The sequence below is a fragment of the Mus caroli genome, unplaced genomic scaffold (assembly GCF_978045245.1).
Source record: "Mus caroli unplaced genomic scaffold, Mus_caroli_1 scaffold_20, whole genome shotgun sequence".
Taxonomy (NCBI): domain Eukaryota; kingdom Metazoa; phylum Chordata; class Mammalia; order Rodentia; family Muridae; genus Mus; species Mus caroli.
The window spans coordinates 3,641,817-3,663,939 of NW_028227275.1; the positions used below are offsets into that span (position 1 = coordinate 3,641,817).

A 22,123-nucleotide genomic window follows, 5' to 3' on the forward strand; every position below is an offset into this window, starting at 1 on the left:
TTCATTTTCCTAAATATATTAAAACCAAGTACAGTAATACCAAGTCACTGCAAAATAAATGGATAACATATCTCTTTGCACCCAACGGAAAGGCAAAATGCTGACCATATCAAATATGGGCAAAGAGGTAGGGGAAAATTCTCATGGGTATAATTTAGCACAACTTCATAAAATAATGTGCTTCTATCTTAATAGTTAAAGATAGGCACACTGCAGTGCTATGACTGACAGGGGCAGTGCTGTGTTCACACCACAGTGCAGTGGCTGACAATGGCAGTGTTGTGCTCACACCACAGTGCAGTGGCTGACAGTGGCAGTGCTGTGCTCACACCACAGTGCAATGGCTGGCAGTGACAGTGCTGTGTTCACACCATACTGCAATGGCTGACAGTGGCAGTGCTGTGCTCACACCACAGTTCAGTGGCTGACAGTGACAGTGCTGTGTTCACACCACAGTGCAGTGGCTGACAGTGACAGTGCTGTGTTCACACCACAGTGCAGTGGCTGACAGTGGCTGTGCTGTGTTCACACCACAGTGCAGTGGCTGACAGTGGCTGTGCTGTGTTCACACCATACTGCAATGGCTGACAGTGGCAGTGTTGTGCTCACACCACAGTGCAGTGGCTGACAATGGCAGTGCTGTGCTCACACCACAGTTCAGTGGCTGACAGTGGCAGTGCAGTGCTCACACCACAGTGCAATGGCTGGCAGTGACAGTGCTGTGCTCACACCACAGTGCAATGGCTGACAGTGACAGTGCTGTGCTCACACCACAGTGCAGTGGCTGACAGTGACAGTGCTGTGTTCACACCACAGTGCAGTGGCTGACAGTGGCAGTGCTGTGCTCACACCACAGTGCAGTGGCCGACAGTGGCAGTGCTTGTCATACTCTCTCAGACTTTCTTACATTTCCACACATTTGGTCTGATTTCTGCAGTGAGTTTCTGGATCTTTGTTGAAGGGCTCTCCTCGAGCAACTAAAACTCATTTTGCTCATGCAAATGGTGAGACTTGATTATGAATCTACCTCCTCCCAGGAACAGCCTTTAGCCAACAAATAGGAACATAAATGTCCTGGCCTCCCTGCCTCTTTGCATTGATAATGCCCAAGTCCCCTGTCCCAAGCACTTCCCTGTGGAACCAAACTCCAACAGTCCACGTGCTAGCCAACTGTAGACCTCCACCTGACTGCCCATTCCTCTCTATCAGTCTCCAAACTTTACAAAGGTACATGTTACATGGTTGTGCTCACTGATGCAGAAAGTTCTGTGATATCCGTATTGGTACGTAAGAAATTTAGTTGAAGGGCAACGTAAAGACAATGACGCTGGGCTTGGCAAGATGGCTCAGTGGGTGAAGGGGCTTGTGGCTAAGTCAAACAGCCTGAGTTTGATCCCCAGGACCCACGTGGTAGAAGGAGAGGCTCAACTCCAAAGAGTCGCTCTCTGACCTCCACACAACTCACTCTCCTCCTCCTTCTCCTCTTCCTCACCCCCCCCCCCCCGCCCCACTAAATTCTTTGAAGACAGTAGAATTAGTTTACTGCTGTAGAAAGCACAGGGAGATGCTAGAGAAAGAGCTGCACATCCACTCTGGTACAGGATGAACGTCAACGACTTCCCTAAGATTTAACGAAGTGAGTCGGTGTCTGGTCCTGATCTCTCATGGATTTACTGAATGGCCCTCACAAGTCATATGCTAAAAAGAATACTAAAAAAGCCCCCCCAAAAAAACCAGTGGAGCCATGAAAGTTAGAAGGGGTCTCTCTAATTACGTGAACTTTAGAAATTGGATCCCACATGTTTTTCGGACTTTCTTGAGCCTACAGCAATTGTCTTTCAAAAGTCAGGATTGAAAAAAAAAATGACTTCAGACTTAAAGGAAGTGGCTGGCTGCTTGTCCTTTGGCCATAGCACTAAGTAACACCAGAAGTGAATTAAATCAGTCTGATCGATTCATGAAAGTTAGCTATAATAATCGTGCTTCCAAAAAGCCATGCAGATCGTGTATAATAATGGAGAATATAAGTTAAAAAGCCCTAAATGTCTGGGAATTAAGAAACAGAGTTCTAAGTCACAAGGACATATAAAAAAAAAAAAAACATTTTGAATTGACTCATTCTAAAAGTCACAACCTACTAACGCTTGTAAGATGAAGTTAAACTAGTGCTTTGCAGAATTTATTGCTCCAAACATAACTATTAGAAAACCGAAAACCAAAGTTGTAACTAAACATGTATATTATAACTAAAAACTAAATTATAACTCGAGAAACTAGAAGACATTCAAACAGAATTGTAAGGAGTGAAAGGGTAAAAGAAAAAGAAAAACTCTCAAAATTGTAAAATCACATCAAAAAGAGAAAACTATGCAATTAAAAAGTATTTTACATAGAATAGTAGTTGTCAAACTCCTAACAAACCCACCAAGAAAGAAAGGAAGATATTAGTTATCAAAAAGGCAATGGAGATATTACTATTAATAATTCAATAGAAAAAAAGGGATGTTAAAACTTCCTGTCAATGAATTTGATGGTTTAAATAAAATGAAAAAAAATCTAAAATAACTCACAACTTGGCAAAACTAACAATGAAGGAATAGAAAATCTACAAAGCCCTAGATCTGCTAAAGAAGTTTATAATTAAAAACAAGGTATCAAAAATACCTGTGGGCACAGATGGTTTCAATGGTAAAAATCTTCCCATCTCTTAAATGAGAAATAATAAAAATATTCTGTAATTTCTTCCAGAGACTAGAGAAAAAGAAATCCATGCTTACGTACTTAATATCAGGGTACTCTGTTCAAGAGGACAAAGCCTGATGAAAATGTTCCAAAAACTAAACATTCCAGAAAAGTAGACCTCTTACAAAAAACAAAAAAAGAACAAAAGAACAAAAAAAAGAAAACAGTCAACAGTTAGGAGTTTATCAACTACTGTTCTATGTAAAATACTTTTTAGTTGTATACTTTTCCCCCTTTTTGATATGACTTTATAATTTTGAGCATTTCTATTTTTCTTTTACCATTTCATTCCTTACAATTCTGTTTGAATGTCTTCTGGTTTCTCGAGTTATAATTTAGTTTTAATTATAATAGACATGCTTAGTTTCAATTAATACCAAAACGAATAAGAGGACACTATTCCTGACAGGGACATACCTGCCTGAAGACTCCTGGAAAACCAGGAGAAAGCTGACCCAGGGTTCCTTTAAGACTGGGACAGAGAAAGACCTGGGCAGGTTACACTGGGGAACTTAGGAAGCTACATGCCTACCTAAATCAGACTACATGCTCAGAAAAGACCTCAGATATGACTTTTGCTTATCCTTACGTCAGAACAAGCAGAAACCAGGCAAAGGCAGAGCCACACTGGGCTTCATTCAGGGAGGGAGCCACAGGAAATCGGCAAAGACTCAGTTCCTTATTCCTTGGCTCCAGGTAATACCGGAAATCCTCACCAGAATCGCAGCTGACCACAAGGTGGAGGAACGTTGATGCCAGAGATCACTCACAGTAAAAAAATAAAATCATTACAAAATCGTTTGGAAACCCATTAAACAGATGTGATCCACAGCAAAAACAAACACCGGAGAAGGCTTCAGAGACATCTCATTAGAGACGTCCCGTCTAAAACAAAAAGGGATCACACATCATGCAAAGAAATAAGAAAACAGTAAGTGGCCCAATTATAGGAAGTATCAATTTAAAAAAATTAAAGATATTTCTAAGGAAATACAGATACCAGATGCCCCCATCCATAAAGTGATTTTCTTTATTTGTTTTTGTTTCTGAGACAGAGTTATACTCTGCCAGAACTCTCTATGGAGACCAAGCTGACCCAAAACTCAAGAGGTCTACCTGCCTCAGCCTCCTAATTCAACCTCTGCCAACATTTCTGACCTAGAGTCTACTCTCTGCCATCTGCTTAGTCCTGTCCTGTGTTCTCCAATCCACTGCCTATAGTTCAAAATATTCCTCCTTCCCTCAAAAACACGTAGGTAGGAACTACCACAATCTCTCTCTCCTCTCCTCCTTAGAAGCGGGATATGAAGGAATCTCTCCACTCAGGCCACACAGCAGGAAAGCTGGAAACCACATTCCCTACACTCTGCTTTGCCCAGCTTCAGTAGCACTACAAGGATCGTAAGACAACATCCCCCAGCCCTGGACGTCGTCCCTACCTCCATCCCACATCACTAGTTGAAGACTCTACCAAGAACTTAACTTCTCTCTACTTACTACAGAGGAATTCCATCTATTCTAGTGTCGGCACGGGAGGCTGACATCAGCCCTTAAGATGGAATGGAAATCTCCTCTCACCACTAAGTTGTAGGAATAAGAATAAACCCACTCACACCCCACAGTGAGAGCCCACTCACACACACCCCACAGTAAGAACTGACTCACTTCCTACAGTAAGGACAATTTTCTCTTTCAAGTCTCTGGTCTCTTCTTAAATCTTCCAAATGTCACCTTAGAGAATTGCTGTTACACTTTGAACTTATGCATAACCTGGAATTATAAAACAAGAGTCTTAAAACTCCAAACCCATAGGTGACAACAAAGACCCAGTTTTCAATTTATTCATTTACTTCCTACTCCTAATGCCCTTATATTTGCCTCTTTGTGCAGATCTCCCAAAACTTAAGTAACACATAATTCAACTATTTAACAAAGTTTGGAAAATACACTCTAAATTTCAAACTTTTAATTTTTTAAAAACAGGCCCTGACAATGTAACTCTGGCTAGCCTAGGACTTTCTGCACAGCCCAGGCTGGCCTTGCCAATCATAAAAACCCTCCTGCTGTAAACTATGGAATTTTGCAATTATAATTGTAAACCGCTACACCCAACTAACATTAAACTACATATGCATGTTCTTGACCTAAGAGGCAGAGACACATGAATTTAGATTAGGGCTCTAAACTGCTGGCCAACTGTCTGCATAAATGAGGAATTATCAGAACACAGCTCCACCTATTTATTTATACTAACGCTGCTAACATACTACAAAGACAACGTTGAGAGCACAGAAACCATCCGAGCAACAAGCCGTAGGTGTCCAATATGCAACCTTTTACAGAAACAGTTTGTTGGGCAGGAGAGACGCTTCCGTGGATAAAAGTAGTACAAGTGTGGGTGCCTAACTTCAGAGCCCAATACCCATGTTTTAAAGCAAAACAAAAACCTGTGGCTACATGGAACATTTTGTGGACAAAGACTAGAGCATTGCTGGGGTTTGCTGGCCCACAAGCACACACTAGCATGTGGGTTCCGGGACATGAACTTGGGTCCTCATGCTTCCATGGTGAGCACTTTACCACATCAAGTATCTATGCACCCCAAAATGTCTTCCTCAAAACAGATTTTCTAGTTGAAACATTATTCACCAGTCTGTTGGGTACATCTTCAGTGTTATACATCTATTAGCAGATGCTAATTGTACACATCTCTGGGACAATATGATGTTTCAACATGTATACACTACGGATAGGGAGGTGGCTAGCTGGGGTTGTTGACAAGAGCATATAATCCCAGAATTAGGGAGGCAGAGACAGATCCCTAGGGATCATCGGCCATTCGGTCAAGCATACTCGCTGAGACACTGTCTCAAAGGGAAGAAAGGAATAAAGAGAGGAAGAAAGGAAAGAAGGAAAGGAGAGAAGGAGGGAGGGAGGGAGGGAGGGAGGGAGGGAGGGAGGGAGGGAAGGAGGGAAGGAGGGAAGGAGGGAAGGAAGGAAGGAAGGAAGGAAGGAAGGAAGGAAGGAAGGAAGGAGAAAAAGGAAGATAGCATGTGAGGAGCAATACCTAGGACTACCCTCTGGCTTTAAAAGGAACATAATGCACTAATTAACATACCTATCACTTCACATACTAAGCTTTCTGTATAATAACATTTAATTCACCTTTAAGAATTCTGAAATATACATAAATCACCTTGCTGTACAAGAGAACATCAGGACATCCTCTCATCTAACTGAAACCTCGTACACGTCACACCATTCAGAGCATCCCCTTTCCTTACGCAGCCCATCCCTCTCAACAGCAGCCCACACGATGAGTTCACATTGAGTTCACATTTCAGCGCCCAGTGTAAGTGAGATCAGGGCTATTACTCTCTTCTTGTTCCTGGCTTATCCACTTGCTACAATGTATTTCATGTTGCAAATGACGTCATTCCCCTTCAGCCTCTATGTCACTGAGCACGCACACCAGGTTTTCCAACCCCTCATGTCTATTGATGAGCACTTATGTCCTCCCAAGTTTGAACTACTGTGGACACAGCTGCAGCAAACAGGATTGAAGATACATTGTCAGAAGTGGACATAGGACTGAAGATACATTGTCAGAAGTGGAACTGCGAATCACAAGGTAACTCTAGTCTCAGGGTGTTTTTTAAGAACCTTCCCACTATTTCCAAGATGGGTGAAGTGATTTACATCTCCACTAAATAGCTTTCCGATTCTTCACATTCTAGCCAACATGCGCTATCTTTCATCTTTTCAATAATAGCTTTTTCTAACAGGTATGGGGTAATTATAGCTTTAATTTGCATTTTCCTAATGCTTAGAGATGCTGGACATAAATTTTATGGGTTTTTTTTTTCCTCCTGTACATCGTAAGAGAATTCAAGCCCATTGCCTGCTTCTAAACAGGTAGTTTCCTTGTTGTTTGAGTTTGTTAATTTGGACAGGATTTTTACGAATTTCAATTCTTTTTCAATCCATCAAGTTTATTTTCAGTCTACTTCTTATTGCCTCTTGCAGAAGCCTGCTTCGCACACCATGATGGGGTGTCACCTACTACAGCCACAACCCAGAACCTCAGTGCTTATCATGTAGAGCAGAGGAGAGAAGTTAGCTAGTCTCAGCAGGCGTCTGTAGGAAGTCTCAGGCTGTAAACATCTGGAAGGATGGAGCTTCGGAGCTTTGCTTGCTGGTTTTGGTGCCCACTGATGAACTGCTCTCACGCAGAACCCCAAGGAAAGCTTTACCGTCCCTGAGCTTCACACACAGAAGCCAGCCACGCCCAGGGGGTCACAGGGTTCTTGGTGTGGCTCGATGCAACAGACACTTTCTACCATCAGGCCGTCTGGCATGTCTGTTTGGACTCTGAGATCAGTGCTTTTGGGGCCATGTATGAGATGTCACTTCTGAGACCAGGGTCATGTAAGATTCTCCTGTTATCTCTGGGGAATCAATAAAATTTCAGGCCTAGAGGGCTTCACTGGCTGGCTGTTGTGTTGTTATTGCTTGTTTGCTCTTTGTTGTTAGGGAGAGTTGTTGGTTTGGCTTTCGTTTGGTTTGGTTTGGTCAATTTGATACAAGCTAGAGGTCTCTGGGAAGAAGAAGCCTCAGTTGAGAAAATACCTCCATCAGATGGGCCTGTAGGCAAGTCTGTGGGACATTTTTTTGACTTATATTGGTACAGGAGCATCCAATCCAGTGTGACTGGCCTGCCACACCTGGGCAGGTGCCTGTGAGTTGTGGCCGAGCAAGCCAGGGAGACCTGGCCAGCAAAAAGTTTCTCCGCGGCTTCTACTTTACTTCTTGCCTTGTCCTGACTTCTCTCAAGGTCCAAGTGCAGCTTAGAGCTGTAAGAGGTAACAAGCCCTTCCCTCCTGTGTTGCGCTTGGCTATGGTATTCATCACAGCAACAGAAACCCTAAGACAAGTGGTAAATTCTACCAAACAAATAATGCAAATTCCACAAAAATCCTTCCAGCAAATACTGAGGCTTCCCTTCTATAAGATCAGCATTACTAGAACACCAAAACCAGCTGACGTGAGAGCCTCTGTTATTTGACAAGAAGAAGTAAGAGAAAGAAAAGGTACCACAGGGAGAGGGGTGCGGGGGGGGGGGGGGGCTGGCTCAGTGATTAACAGTGCTGCTCTTGCAGAAGATCCGAGTTCAGTTCCCAGCGTGATGAGCAGCTCAAATCCTCCTGCAACTCCATTACACACTCACATGCACACACTCACATGCACAAATTCACATGTATATGCTCACATGTACATACATGCACACACTCACATCTCACATGTACATATTCACATGCATACACTCATGCACACTCACATGCACACTCATGCACATATTCACATGCACATACAGGGTTACATTAAAAAAATAAGAAATTAAATTAGGGGCTGGAGAGATGGCTCAGTGCTTAAGAGAACTGACTGCCCTTCCAGAGGTCCTGAGTTCCGTTTCCAGCAACCACATGGTGGCTCACAGCCATCTATAGTGAGGTCTGATGCCCTCTTCTGGCACTCAGGTATACATGCAAATAGAGCACTCATACATAAAATAAACTAGTTAATTTTTTAAAAAGAAATTAAATTAAAATGTTTAGAAAATAGAGAAATTAAAAATAAAGAAAATGAGAGATAGTCCCAGCCTGGTAGAAAATACTTCCAAATGATAAAGAACTATCTAATAGATGAAAGAAATCAAAATCAAAATCAAAAATAAGGGGGATATTGAATGCACACAAGATTTGAAAGTTTCCTCACTAAAGAAGACAATCAGATAGCAAGTACACACATGACAAGATATCTGGTATCATTAGTCATAAGGAGAACACAAAGTGAAGCCAGTGAGAGCCAAGGAGACAGCTCAGCAGGGTAAGGGCTAATTCTGACAGCCTGAGTTCCATCCCACAATCCCACGATATAACTGACACGTTACTACTGCTACATATGTACTATGGTCTGTCACATGAGTACACACACACACACACACACACTAAATGAATGTTTAAGAAAAGGCCGATGACATACTGCTTATCCATTAGAACTGTTACAATTTAAACAGACAAAAGTTAATAAGAATATGAATTAACTAGAACATTCTCATAACTACTCGAGAAGTTTCTGTATTTGACTGAGAAGATGGCTGCAGTTTAGAGCACGGGCTGCTCTCCCAGGACCCAGGTTCAATTTCCAGCACTCATAAGGTGGCTCACAACTGTCCTTAACTCCAGTTCCAAGGGATATGCCACTCTCTTCTGGCCTCTGGGGGGTACATACATATGTGCAGTGAAAACATCCATGCATATAAAATGTCTTTCATTTAAAAACAATTAATTGTGTATTTACCATAAGATTCAGCATTGCACTATTTGGTATTTCTCCTTGAAAAACGAAAGCCTATGTCCACACAAAGACTTTTACAGGGAGTTCACTCACTTTATAAGGAATATTAAGAACTGGAAACAACCCAAGATCCCATCAGAGGGCAAAAGGAAAAGCAAAACGGGTGTGTCCAGGAATCAGAAACCGTTCAGAAATAAAAGGAACAGAACCAATCTCAAAATGATACATAGTGAAAGAAGCCGTTTAAAGACAAATGTAGCAAATGATTCCACTTACAAAAGAGAAACTCTAGAAAACACCAATGAATCTGTACTGAGAGAACAAAGATCAGCAGTTCCTGGGAGACATGGAGAGGCAACCGGAGAGAAAGGGAGGCATTCGAAACTTTTTAGTACGATTTCTCTTTTCATGGTCATTATTACTGTGATCATTTCACAGATATATACATAAGACAAAACTCCCCAAATTCTAAACTTTAAATAAATAAATTGCACATTACAAATGATAGCTCAGGGCCTACAAGAACAGATCAGAGGTTACAAACACATACTGCTCTTGCAAAGGAGCTGAGTTCAGTTCCCAGTGTCCTGAATGTTAGTTAGGCTCACAACTGCCTGTAACTCTGATTCCCAGGATTCCAGGGCCCTCTTCTACACTGCTCGTCTCACACATGTGTGTGCGCACACACTACACACACACACTACACACATACCACATACACATATGCACACATGCACACACAAACATATGCACATACACACACATATACACTACACACAAAGCACATATACATGCACATACACACATGCACACAGATACCCAGACATACATGCACACACACACACACTATATATATATATATATATATATATATATATATATGCACATATACATAAGTGTGCATACATACCACATATTTCAAAAAATAAATTTTAAACTGAAACTCAACATAGCACTTGAAGAGCATTTGGACCACAGAAAAAGTTAATAAGATGAAATTGTAGTTTCTTGTGTGTCAATTTAAAGAAAAAATAATTAGTACTTTGTTTAAAAGCACTAAGTAGGAAAGGCTCTGCTACAGCAGTATGTAAGAAGGTATGACTGACTGACTGGGGAGTCCAAAAAGCCTCCTTTACAAACTGGTAGGCAGGCTAAAATTAGATGGCAACATTAATTACTCGAGCAAAGAGTAAAGAAGTAAGGACTGTGTCAAGTACCCTGAGGCCAAAGGAATTCACAAGAAGCTGAGAGAACAAGCGGCGGAGTAATCTGATTGCTTAAGAAGCCAAATAATGGAAAGAAAAGAAAGATACCTACTTCACAATTTAGACGGAACTGTCCACTTCAATTATGTTAAATCCCTACTATGGGATTGCATATTTTAATAATATAAATGATAATATAAATCATCTATTATAATTTTACTTAGAAGATGAAGACATGTGGACAGAGAACATTCAATTTTTCACATTACTCAAAGGTTTCCTGTCATTAACAATAAAGATTTTATATAAATATATCACTTAAAGAGTAGCTTACAGCTGGCATGGTGGCTGAGGCAGGAGGATCTCTCTGCATTTAAAGCCAGCCTGGTGTACATAGTGCGTTCCACAACCAGTTGTGTGTAGAGACCTTTTCTCAAAGAAAAAAAAAAGTGGCTTAGAAAAAAATAATTAAAATTCTAATCCTGCCACTTTTGTTGATAGAAAACATTCCACTATTTCACAGTATATACTCACTATTATAGCAGTTACTAAAAATGTAATTCCATCATAAATATGTGCTATTTAGAACCCAAATTTGACTAACCGGAAGGTCTAAAAATTATGTAGAGAATAAAGTTAATGATTCTTAAAGTACCCCATACAGGAATGCTTATAATTCTATATTTACAAATAAGTCACATACTGTAACATATTTCCCAACCTCAGATTTAAGAGATTGGCGATGAGTATCAAAGCTACAGTAGCAAAACAAAACAAAAAGTATAATTTCAATACAAAACCAATTCTTATACATAAAACTTTCAACTGCTCTATAAAAATAATTTAACCAGCTTCTAACAAAAATATCATTTGTCGTCTATACTATTATTCGTAGATTACATCAGAATGTTTTCCAGCCTAACGTTGTGCAATGCAACTGAAATATAATTTCAATTAGGGCCTACCATAGTCTTGATTCTATTTCAAACTGGCCAGGTGCTTTGCGAGTCTCACTCCTAAAACCTTTAGTCTGGCATTAGTGAAAACGGGTGGTCATTTTGTTTTGCTTTTGTCAGAAATGTCTTACAATTTTGAAGGGTTTATTATTTTCAAATGGAAACAAACAAAAAGCTACAGTGAATGCCAGGAGCTCCGGAGCATCCCTTCTAATACTGTTTGCTCCTACATCTCTACTTCAGTCTTCAGATGCAAAAAGGCCTTTGAAGAATGTTCATTCCCTAGCCACAACATCTATAATAGAAAATGACTAAGGTAACATACCCATTAATTTTGACACCTGCTTTCTAAGATTAATCAATCACTTTTCACGACTATGTGTAAGGCTGCTCTTGTGTTCAGCCTAGTCAAGACTTGAGCTATAATTGTCAAGTTTGGTTCTTTTGCCATGAAAACACATCTTCAAATAAACTGTTCATAGCTCACAAGGTACTTTACCAAGAATAGTTCTGTACTATTCTAAATGTCCAAAGTCTTTAACATCAAATACACTTTCTTTGCCCCTAAAAGTATGCCTGAGAAAACAGAGATGTGTACTATGTATATTTACCCGAATAACTTGTATTTCATAGAAACATCAAGCAGCAGTTGAATCAGAAGAATAACAGCTTCCCAAGGATGACTATTCAGTAAGTTCAGGACTTGACCTCATTTAAGTACGTCTACTCTGCTTCCGTTAACAATGTATCTAGTTCATGAACATCTTTCAGTGTTACTTGGTTACTTTTAACTTGATCTGGGTGATTTCTCTTACTTACTGGGACAGCATCTAAGAGAATTCACAGAGTGCTGATCTAGCTATCTAGCTGTTAACAAGCATCCCTACTCCAAAACACAGGACTGGACTGAACGTCTCAGAAGGTGGTGCTTCATAGCCTCTTCAGATAAACGGAGCTAACTCACCGCCACAACGTTACAAACGATTGAAACAATCCTACTCTGTAGAAAACCGGGACAAGTGAGTGTAGCTTTTTCCTTGTCCATTGCTCTCTCCCACAAGATATCCTCTTAACAAGTAAAAGGGCTGGCTGGCTAACACTATCACCGACAGGGGGATTAATGCTACTCAGGAGGCATCATAAAATCAGATCTCGCTTTCTCATTGTAAAACTTTTTTAAACTTTTCAGTGGCGCCTCTCTTTTTAAATTACTTTAAAGGTATCTGTAAAACTCATGTATTCGCTCCTAAAACTTGGAACTCTGGAAATACTTACTGCTCCAAACCAATTTTATGAAATTTCACCTAAGATTTCCCACCAAAACCAAAAACTAAAGAATAAAATCTACTTAAAATTTCAAAGTGTCATTTAAGACAAACATTATTTTTACACTGAATATGGGATATTGCTCCAGTAAGTAACAGTAAAAATGTGGGAAAGAAAGTAAAGAAAACTATGCTGTGATTAAAACGCCAAGGAAACCACCTGAAATAGATTAATAAAGTCAGCCATATTCTTACCTTTGGCTCAAAGCCAGAGATACTTTACCTAGATTCTGCTTTCATCTCCACAACAAATACTAGCCATCTACACAGTATTATTTCACAACCACAATCAGCCGTAAACTTCATGTTAAATATCTAGGACAAGCTTTCATGATGACCGCTTTCCTGCAGTTTCTCAGAGAAACCCACTTCTACGCCTTCCCAACGGCCACCCCACTTCTTTTTATAGAGGCAGAGATCTAATAAGCATCAGCCAATGGGGAGAAGTGTCTCTTCCCCAGAGATGCAGGCTCCTTAGCACCTTGCTTTTCAGCAAAACCAAACTGCTGTCCCCCATACACCCTGTCAAAAGTCACACAAAGCCATGACTGTCCTGATAAACTCAACACCTCTAAATGCATATTCTGGAGTGACGCTGGCTGGACTGGAATCACGACTCGGCATTTTCTGCATAACCTTGATCGAGTTAACTTAAATTGCTGCCTGGATTTCTCTCTGTAGGTTCTGGATAGGAGGCGTAAAATTCCAGTAAGTTATAGACTTATGGGGAAATGGGTGAGAGGACCAACCTAGAAACTTATAACAAGGTACAGACGGTAGTTTGCCCATTGTAAACCCTATTTACCACACGATTACTAAACTGAGGCGTGCTCTCTGCCTAGAGGAACAGCACAGGGAAGGAGCTCGGCCACAACTTTAAACCCTGACGCCTCTGACTTCTCACAATGTTCATGGATTTTTCATGAGTTATTTCCTCCGTTTCTGATGGAAACAGATACTGTCCTAATTGGCGGAGTTTGGCACGAATTGGAGTGAGAACATTCTTTCTGCGCAGAGGATGACAAGCCGCTGAGGACGTGCGGAAAGCACCGAGTCAGCCCGGGCTGGGCGCCTGCTGGAGCTCCCCGGGGCACCCGGAGGCTGGAGGGGCGCAGCGCAGGGGCTCCTCCCGGGCGCAATGAGCTCGGGGACCCCGAGGCCAGAGCGGGGCAGGGAGCTACGCTGGCGGGGCAGGGCTGAGGCTTGGGGTCCCACGGTAGCACTTACTTGAACCTGCCCTGGCAGTGCTGGCACTGGTCCCCCACCCAGCCCGGGTCGCACAGGCAGGTGGAGTTGACACAACGACCGGAGAAGCAGGAGCCAGTCCTCTCGCAGGGCTTGGACTGGGACACCTGAGCATAGAGCGCCAGGTAGAGGAAGCCATAGCACAGCAGCCAGCTGTTCCCGTCCAAGAGCAGCCAGGAGGAGGCGCCCCCACCGCCCGCCGGCCGAGCCCTCCATAGCCCCGGGGAGGCCGGCTGCGGGGCACCCGAGCGGGCCCGGACCCCCGGCTCCATCTTCCCCGGCGTCCCGGCCCGGCGGGGCTGCGCTCGCGGGAACGCACGGAGATGCCGCTGAGCGGGGATTCCGGCCGCAGAGGACCTCGCCGCCGCCGCTGCTGTTCCTCGGCTCCTCAACGGCGCCGACCTCCGTCCCGCTGTCCGGTCCGGAGCGGCGGATCCCAGGCGCGGCGGCCTCCGGTCGGCTGCCTCCAGTCACACTCGGGCATCGCCGCCCGCTTCCCTGACCTTGTCCTCGGCGAGCCGAACCCTGCAGCCACGGTAGCTCCGGGAGCGGAGCGAAGAGCCGGCGGCGCCCCGCGCTCCGGAGGGGACCCGAGGGGGAGGGGACCGAGCGGGGAGGGGGAGGGGACCCGCACGGCCCCGCCTCGCCCGCGCCCCGCGCCGAATGCCGAGGCTCGCCCGGGAGGGCGGGGCCGCGCGGGAGCCCCCGAGATGGGCGCGTCCAACAGGAGCACGCGGGGAGGGGAGAGCGGCCGTCGGTATCCCGCGGTCCTCCTGCCAGCCTGAGATACCGCAGCAGCCTGCTTCTCTCCGCCCTCCAGACAGAGTTGCCGTGGCCGCGGTCGCAGCCCAAGCTGCGGAGAGACGTTCCTGCAGCCTTGTGCGTTCGCACTCTCGTGGCCACCCCCCCTCGGTCCGGGCGCGGTGGTCTCGCCCGGCCCCTGACGGGGACCTGGGACTCCCCCGCGCGCCCACCCGCCCGGCGGGCACCGCTGGGAGTGCGTCCCCAGGTGTGGCCCGCGCCGCGGAGCCCACGGAGGAGAAACCCACTCCGACCTCGGGGCCTCGGCAGGAAGGCAACCTTGTACTCCGCGGGCTGCAGAAGTGAGGCGCCCGCCCCAGTGCTCCCCGGGTCTCTTGCACGTTTCTTCTTCTTCTTTTTTTTTTTTTTTTCTTAAAAACTCCCAACTACACACAAAGAGCTGAGCATGTGCAGCCAGCAAAGTCTTAAAGGCACCGCGGTCTGACCACGTTGTGGGGTGCAGGGACAGGGCGGAGTGGGGTGAGGGGCTGCATGGGGCGCGAAGCTGCTCCCGTGGAGCGACCTCAGCCGCCGGCCGCTCTTTATCGTGAAATCGGGGCTCCTCATGCCCAACAAAGAACTGCTCCGAGAGCCACCACTCCCGACGCTGCCTCGGAACCTCACCAAATCTTCTTTTCTCTTGTCTATGTTTCCTCCTTCGTCTGGGACACTATTCTCTCTTGAAAAATATTGCGACATCGGGGCTTTTTTTTTTTTTCCTTCAGAAAAGCAGAAGTGATTTCCAGAAAGGGCCCTTTCCCGTTTTCAGCGGCATCTATTTCTTCCTTGAGATGACTTTCCAAGATTTAATTGCATAAGCTGAGATATATCTTCTACTTTTATGCTTTCTCTATACGGGCCTGTTAGCTGAACCCTTGGAGAGGAAGCTGTGCACAAATTGCAGGCAAGCACCCTCGAGTGTTGTTGGAGCTCCACCAAGGAGCAGGCGGTCCGAACAAGAATGTGAAACTCACCAGATATTTCTGACAGCTGGAGCAGAAAAGTTTTGGTTGTAACCACAGTCATAATATTATTGTTAAGATTCACTGCGGGTTTATTTTGGGAATAATGTACCCACGTCATCTCTTTTAATCTCCATCATCCCACTTCACAGAGAAAATCCTCTATTAACCCCATTTCGCAGATGAGGGAAGAGCATGAGAAAGGCTGAGGTGCGGGTTGGTAGCAGAAACGGATCGAGTCCTCTAAGTTGTGTGCGTTTCCAGTGTTTATCACCCCACTTCTGTTTGCAGCTGCTTTGTTCTCCTTTGGTGAATAAAACATAAGTGCTGGCTGGCTTGGTTTGCAAATACCTCAGCAATGACTTAAGAGGAAAACAAAGGTCCTGGGGGGGGGGGGGGAAAGGCTCCTTCCCAAAAGAAGAAAGGCAACTGATTCTCACTTAAAAAAATCCATTTCCAGGACACAATAGTGCGAGCCATGTCCCTTAGAGCCTGAAATTTGGCTTGCCCCATACCTTCCCCACCTTTTCCACATTCTGGTGTTCTTCAGAAAGAGGGGGACAGAGTTAAGAGGATCTTGTTAGAGGCCACTCCTTTTCACTGCAGTCACAAAAAGAAAAAGGGAAAGAAAATCCAAACTCTTTAGGATCCTCTCTGTTGGTGGACAATCTCCTTGGCTTTTCCTTTCTTCTTCTCTCCCTACCAGCTGAAGTTTAAAGTCAGCTACATCTTTCTCACGTCTAAGGTGGTGTCACTTTCAGACTTGTGGAAAGTGGTCAATTCTTAATGCCTCTAGTGAATGGAGGTAATTCAAAGGGTGCACTGGAGTCTGTCTCTCTAACAAGAGAGATCACAGCTCAGCCACACACCGACTGGGGCGTGTATTTGAGTGAAGGATTTGCCCATTAAAAACACACATCTGTTGCCATCTGACCACTGTAGTCATTCACCGTACCCTGAACGTGCAGCCCCAAAGGCCTCCTCGCAATAATTCCCTTTGAACACACTTGAATGCATTAAATTCATATGAAAGTATTCACATAAGGATCACACAGAATCTCGGCTTCGCCTATATCCTCTTTCTCCTTCGAACTGTTTCTGTTGACGTCTTATGAGCAACTATGATGAATTCAAGGTACAGAAAGCAAAAAGGAATAGAGGTAATGTCTACCTTTGGATAGATCTACCTTGTATTGGGCTCGCAAATTAGTAACCTCCCGATACACATGTGTGTCACATAATCCGCAGATATAAACAGAGAAAACTTAAATGACAGCGACAGAACCTGTGCAGCATCTTGGCTGATGTTTCAGTATCTTCTATGATCAAAAACGTTTAAACTCCCAGGTTGTCACATCCTAGCAGGCTCAACAACACTGAAGGAATTCATAGGACTGGTAACAGCAGCCATCACTCTGGTAAAGGGTTAAAAAACCCCGAAGAGAGAAAAGGGCAAAAGCCAGTTTCACCAAAATAAAGTTAAATTGTTTAGAACTAGTGATTACAACTTATCCAAGAAGAAACATGTGTGCATTTGTTCTCTCAACAATTAACTAATATCAGGGACCCTTGGATATTTGAGGTATTATGTTCACTTCTATTTAAAGTACTTTTAAAAAATTGTAATATGGTAGACAAAAACCTAAGAGTTCTCTTTTCAAAGGACATTCAAATGATACTTTTTAAAGAACAGGGGGAAATAAGTCCACTGATACTGAATTTTGTCACTCTAGAAGCAAAGGCTCCTATTCAGACGAAAGAAGGCAGGACTGCCTGACTGAAAGGTGGGCTCTGCTCTGGCTGTTGTTCACCATTGACTCACACAGCCGGAAAGCAGCCGGAAATAAAGTAGCAGGCAGCTCAGTCTCAGAGCAGGAAACACCATCGTAGGACCAAGCCAGCCAGGCAGCATCTCTTAAGACATAAGAGAGCTTAGATGGAGCTGAGATTGGGGAATAAAGAAAAAGTCAGGTTTAAATATTCACTAACAAATATGAGTGATATGAGAGGTGTATGCTAATCTGAAACATCGCACCCTCCCAACCAAAAGCTAACATTCTGCCTCCCCCTGGGCCCGTTCTTTGCTTTCATCCCCCTCTCTTGCTGTTGTGCTTGCAAACACACACACACCACTCCTCCTTCTGCCAATTTTTCTAAGACTTAACACATTTCAAACATATTGTTATAAGTAAATCCAGAGAAATAAATCCAAAGATTCTAAAGTCACTAGGCTGGGCTAATATAATTTTTAATTGAAAATAAAATGAGCATTCTTAAAACTTTTCTTTCTAAATATCTACACGTACTACCTTACCTTCTCCCCCCAAATAATAAATTGCCAAGACTTGGTCATAGAAATTTGTCTTTTATGAAATCTAATTATTTTTTTAAAAGGCACAGACTGTGACTCCCCTTAAGCAACGTGAATCAAGTCTATCCATCTACCTGGGCATGGGAGTGCAGGTCTGTATGCCCAACACTGGGAAGGCAGAAATGGGACATCTCTAGTTCAAGACCAGCCTGTCCTACATAGTAAAACCCTGACTCAAATAAATATAGCACCAATAACTATTCCCTCTGCAAACCTCACCCGCAGGGGCAGAAAAAGTTTTGCTCCTGTAATTGGAGGCACATTTGCTCCGTTTAGAGTTTACAGGTGTCAGTTCACAATGACAAAGAAAATGAAGAAAGATTTCATTAGCGATCAGAGGTGGCCATTCATTTAGAAATATCAATGAGAGAAGCAATGTACGTGTCTGCAAAGATGAACAACTAGAAATGAGTCTACGGGGCCCAGGACAGCTTCCATATAAGGAAACAGTTACCACAGAAGGCAGAGTTTGGGTTCTAGGATGAAAACAGGGGTATTGGTGACGGTGAGGAAATGACTTTTGGGGGATATGGAGGTCCTTGGGAAGGAAAACATGGGATGAAGGCGCCACGGGCTCCTGAGACTCCTCAAAGAGTCCTGATCTGCAGAACGTGGCATTAGATCTCAGATGACTCCAGGCACACCTTTAAGAGAGCAAAAGGGAATCAAGGCCAGGGCGGTGACTGCTTCCGGTCTTCACAGAAGCCTCACAGGTGAGGATACAACCCCCCCCCCCAACTCCTTCTGAGTTACCTCATCACGCAGGGCTTTCTTTGGGGCACCATGGAACAACTGGCCGAGGATTTAGGGGCTTGGGATTGGCTCAAACACTGTATATAAGCTTATGGGCTGGTCTCTGGAGTTGAATTTCTCGGGATTCATCGGGTGACTCCGTCACGTCTCATCCCCATCATAGGTCCGGTTCCCACAAGTTGTAGCCCCTCCGCCCCCGCCCTAAGTAGGGGAAGACTATTCTAACCGCAAACCAATATAGAAAGAAAGCTTAGTCTCTTAGGGAATAAAGACAAAGGTTCCAGATCTGGAACATCAGCAAAATACTAGGCGTGAGCTAGATACACGGTTGAAAATGTTAAAATATAGGGGAAGTTTACATCTGAACAGCACATTTTCTTACTAGTTCCCAGAACACCACCAGACTACTGAAAGATGATTATGCAGAACTGGAAGGATTCCAGGACAAAAACATACTGTCATCTAGAGTCACCTGACCAGATGACAAGCCTCTGCCTTATCCTACAAGAAAGTCTGCTAGGCAGCAAGCCCTACCCTGACGCACTGTTCATAATTCTTTATGAAATAGGGACAGTAAAGTTTCACAAGACATACAAAATAGAAGCCAGGGGTCAGGGAGAGGGAGAAGGATATTAGAGAAAATGAAATCAAGTAGAAATGGAAATATTTTGCAACAAAGAACTGGAATGGAGAATGGGGGAGGGGGAAAACAGGAGAGGGGGAAGGGGGACAGGATACATACCACAAAAACAAACATACATAAAAATGACAAGGTCAAATGTCAATAACATGCTTGAAAATAAGGCCTGGGAAATCTCCTACAAATTAGGAGGAGGGCAAAATTCTACTTCTTGAATATAGGGATTTGGGTTTTGTTTTGTTTTTTTCCTTGCTCCACTCTTCGGTGTTCACGTTGTTGTTTTAATTGTTTTGTTTAATTTTTCAGTGTTTTTTAAAAAGGTTTATTCATTTTTATTTTATATGTATGTGTGCTTCACCAGCATGTGTGTGTACCATGTGTGTGCCTGGTGCCCAAGAAAGCCAGGAAAGGGGTGTTGGATCCCTAGAAACGGAGTTGTGAGCCATTGTGTGGGTGCTGCAAACTGAACTCCAGTCCTCTGCTAGAGCGCCAAGGCTCTTACCACTGAGATCTCCAGACTATAGCCTTAGCTGGCCTGTTCTCACTATGTAGTCTGGACTGACTTTCAACTTGCAGCAAGCCTCCTGCCTCAGCCTCTTGAAGGCCAGGATCACAGACGTATGCTCCCACTTTTTCAGGAAGAGGATTGAAGGAGGTGATAGTGATCATGCATGAGAGGGAGACAGAGCATTTAGGGGCATGCAGTGTGGACACATCAGCACATTTACCCACTGCATGTGTAAGAGAGAGAGAAAAAAAAAAACACTCTATATTAGTTCATCAAAGTACTTGATGTAAGACCTGCCCTAAAACAGTGAGTAAAAAGTCTCATAAATTGGGGAAGGAAGAGAAAGACAATCAACTGGAAATAGGAATACCATTAAAGTTATCACCAACAACAAGCTAGCAAGATATAAGTTAAAAAAAAAAAAAGAAAAAAATTCAATCAAAAATTCTATACCCAGCCAACCTATCACTAGAGAATTAAAACATTTTTGTTTTCAAGTACTCAAAAAAACGTATTTCCCAGTAGTTTGGTTTGTTTGTTTGTTTGTTTGTTTGTTTGATTTTGTTTTTTTAGGAGCTACAACAAAGGAAGATAAGGCTGATCATAAGAAAATTATAAATAAATACCCATCACGACAGACAATTATGCCCAAGCTGACAGGTAAACAGCTCAACCTGATGTCAGGGACCAGGAAGAGAGTACCCAATAAGATAATAGATGTGAGTGTTTGAAACTCTTCACACTTTGGGAAAGAATATTAACTCCATGTTATGTTACAGGTCTTGGAGTTGTTGGGGGAAATGTAACAAACATAAGAACAAGCCAATAAACTGGAGTATGCATAATCAGAGGGCTTGGGAGGGGAGGAAGGAAGATCAGGAGTTCAAGGTCATCCTCAAGTCATATATTTAGTTCAAGAACAGCCTGGGTTCCACAGGACTCTGCCTCAACAAACAAACCACCAAACAAAAATGAGGGGCCAGAGGGGCTGAGCAAACGAACAATAAACGAGAAGAAAAAATGTCAACTGGCAACGTGCCTCAAGCAATGTCCAGGCCTGCAGAGCCGTAACAAATAGGCCAGCTTTCATTCCCAAACTACAGCTATGCTTTTAAATGGGAAGTAGCTAAAGGGTAGTAGTAAATCCATTTACCTGACCAAAACTGATAAATCTACTTGTAATAATAGTATACTCCATTGAATATTATATGTGAAACCTGCCTTCTCTAGGAGACAGGAAAGAGAGGCAGGTAACATATTATTTTATTAGAAAGCTTTCAGTCCTGTCACATTGATTGAGAATTAGGAATTAAATCTAAAAGAGATAAAAATAAGGGAAATGTGTGTTCATTTTTATTTATTTTTTTTCTAGCTTACTGAAGATATGAGTGTGTACCCTTTTATTTTATTTTTTTTAATATTTTTATTACATATTTTCCTCAATTACATTTCCAATACTATCCCAAAAGTCCCCCATAGCGCCCCCCACTTCCCTACCCACCCATTCCCATTCTTTTGGCCCTGGCATTCCCCTATATTGGGGCATATAAAGTTTGCAAGTCCAATGGGCCTCTCTTTCCATTGATGGCCGACTAGGCCATCTTTCGATACATATGCAGCTAGAGACAAGAGCTCCAGGGTTCTGGTTAGTACATCATGTTGTTCCAACAATAGGGTTGCAGATCCCTTTAGCTCCTTGGGTACTTTCTCTAGCTTCTCCATTGGGAGCCCTGTGATACATCCAATAGCTGACTGTGAACATCCACTCCTGTGTTTGCTAGGCCCCGGCATCGTCTCACAAGAGACAGCTATATTTCGGTCCTTTCAGCAAGATCTTACTAGTGTATGCAATGGTGTCAGCGTTTAGAAGCTGATTATGGGACGGATCCCTGGATACAGCAGTCTCTAAATGGTCCATCCTTTCATCACAGCTACGAACTTTGTCTCTGTAACTCCTTCCCTGGGTGTTTTGTTCCCAATTCTAAGAAGGTGCACAGTGTCCACACTTTGGTCTTCATTCTTCTTGAGTTTCATGCGTTTATCAAATTGTATCTTATATCTTGGGTATCCTAAGTTTTGGGCTAATATCCACTTATCAGTGAATACATATTGTGTGAGTTCTTTTGTGATTGTGTTACTTCACTCAAGATGATGCCCTCCAGGTCCATCCATTTGGCTAGGAATTTCATAAATTCATTCTTTTTAATAGCTGAGTAGTACTCCATTGTGTAAATGTACCATAATTTCTGTATCCATTC

The 22,123-nt window shown here is 43.3% G+C and overlaps 1 protein-coding gene across 3 annotated transcripts in view; it reads right to left on the minus strand.

Moving 5' to 3' along the window:
• Atrnl1 (attractin like 1) overlaps positions 1-14,242 on the minus strand; it is a 516,957-nt gene extending 502,715 nt beyond the window's left edge. For all 3 annotated transcript variants that reach the window (XM_021151617.3, XM_085834192.1, XM_085834193.1), the window contains exon 1: positions 13,813-14,242. In XM_021151617.3, the coding sequence (XP_021007276.1) occupies positions 13,813-14,102 (290 nt within the window). In that variant the 5' untranslated portion in view covers positions 14,103-14,242. The remainder of the gene's footprint in view (positions 1-13,812) is intronic.
• Between the last annotated feature and the right edge of the window lie 7,881 nt (positions 14,243-22,123).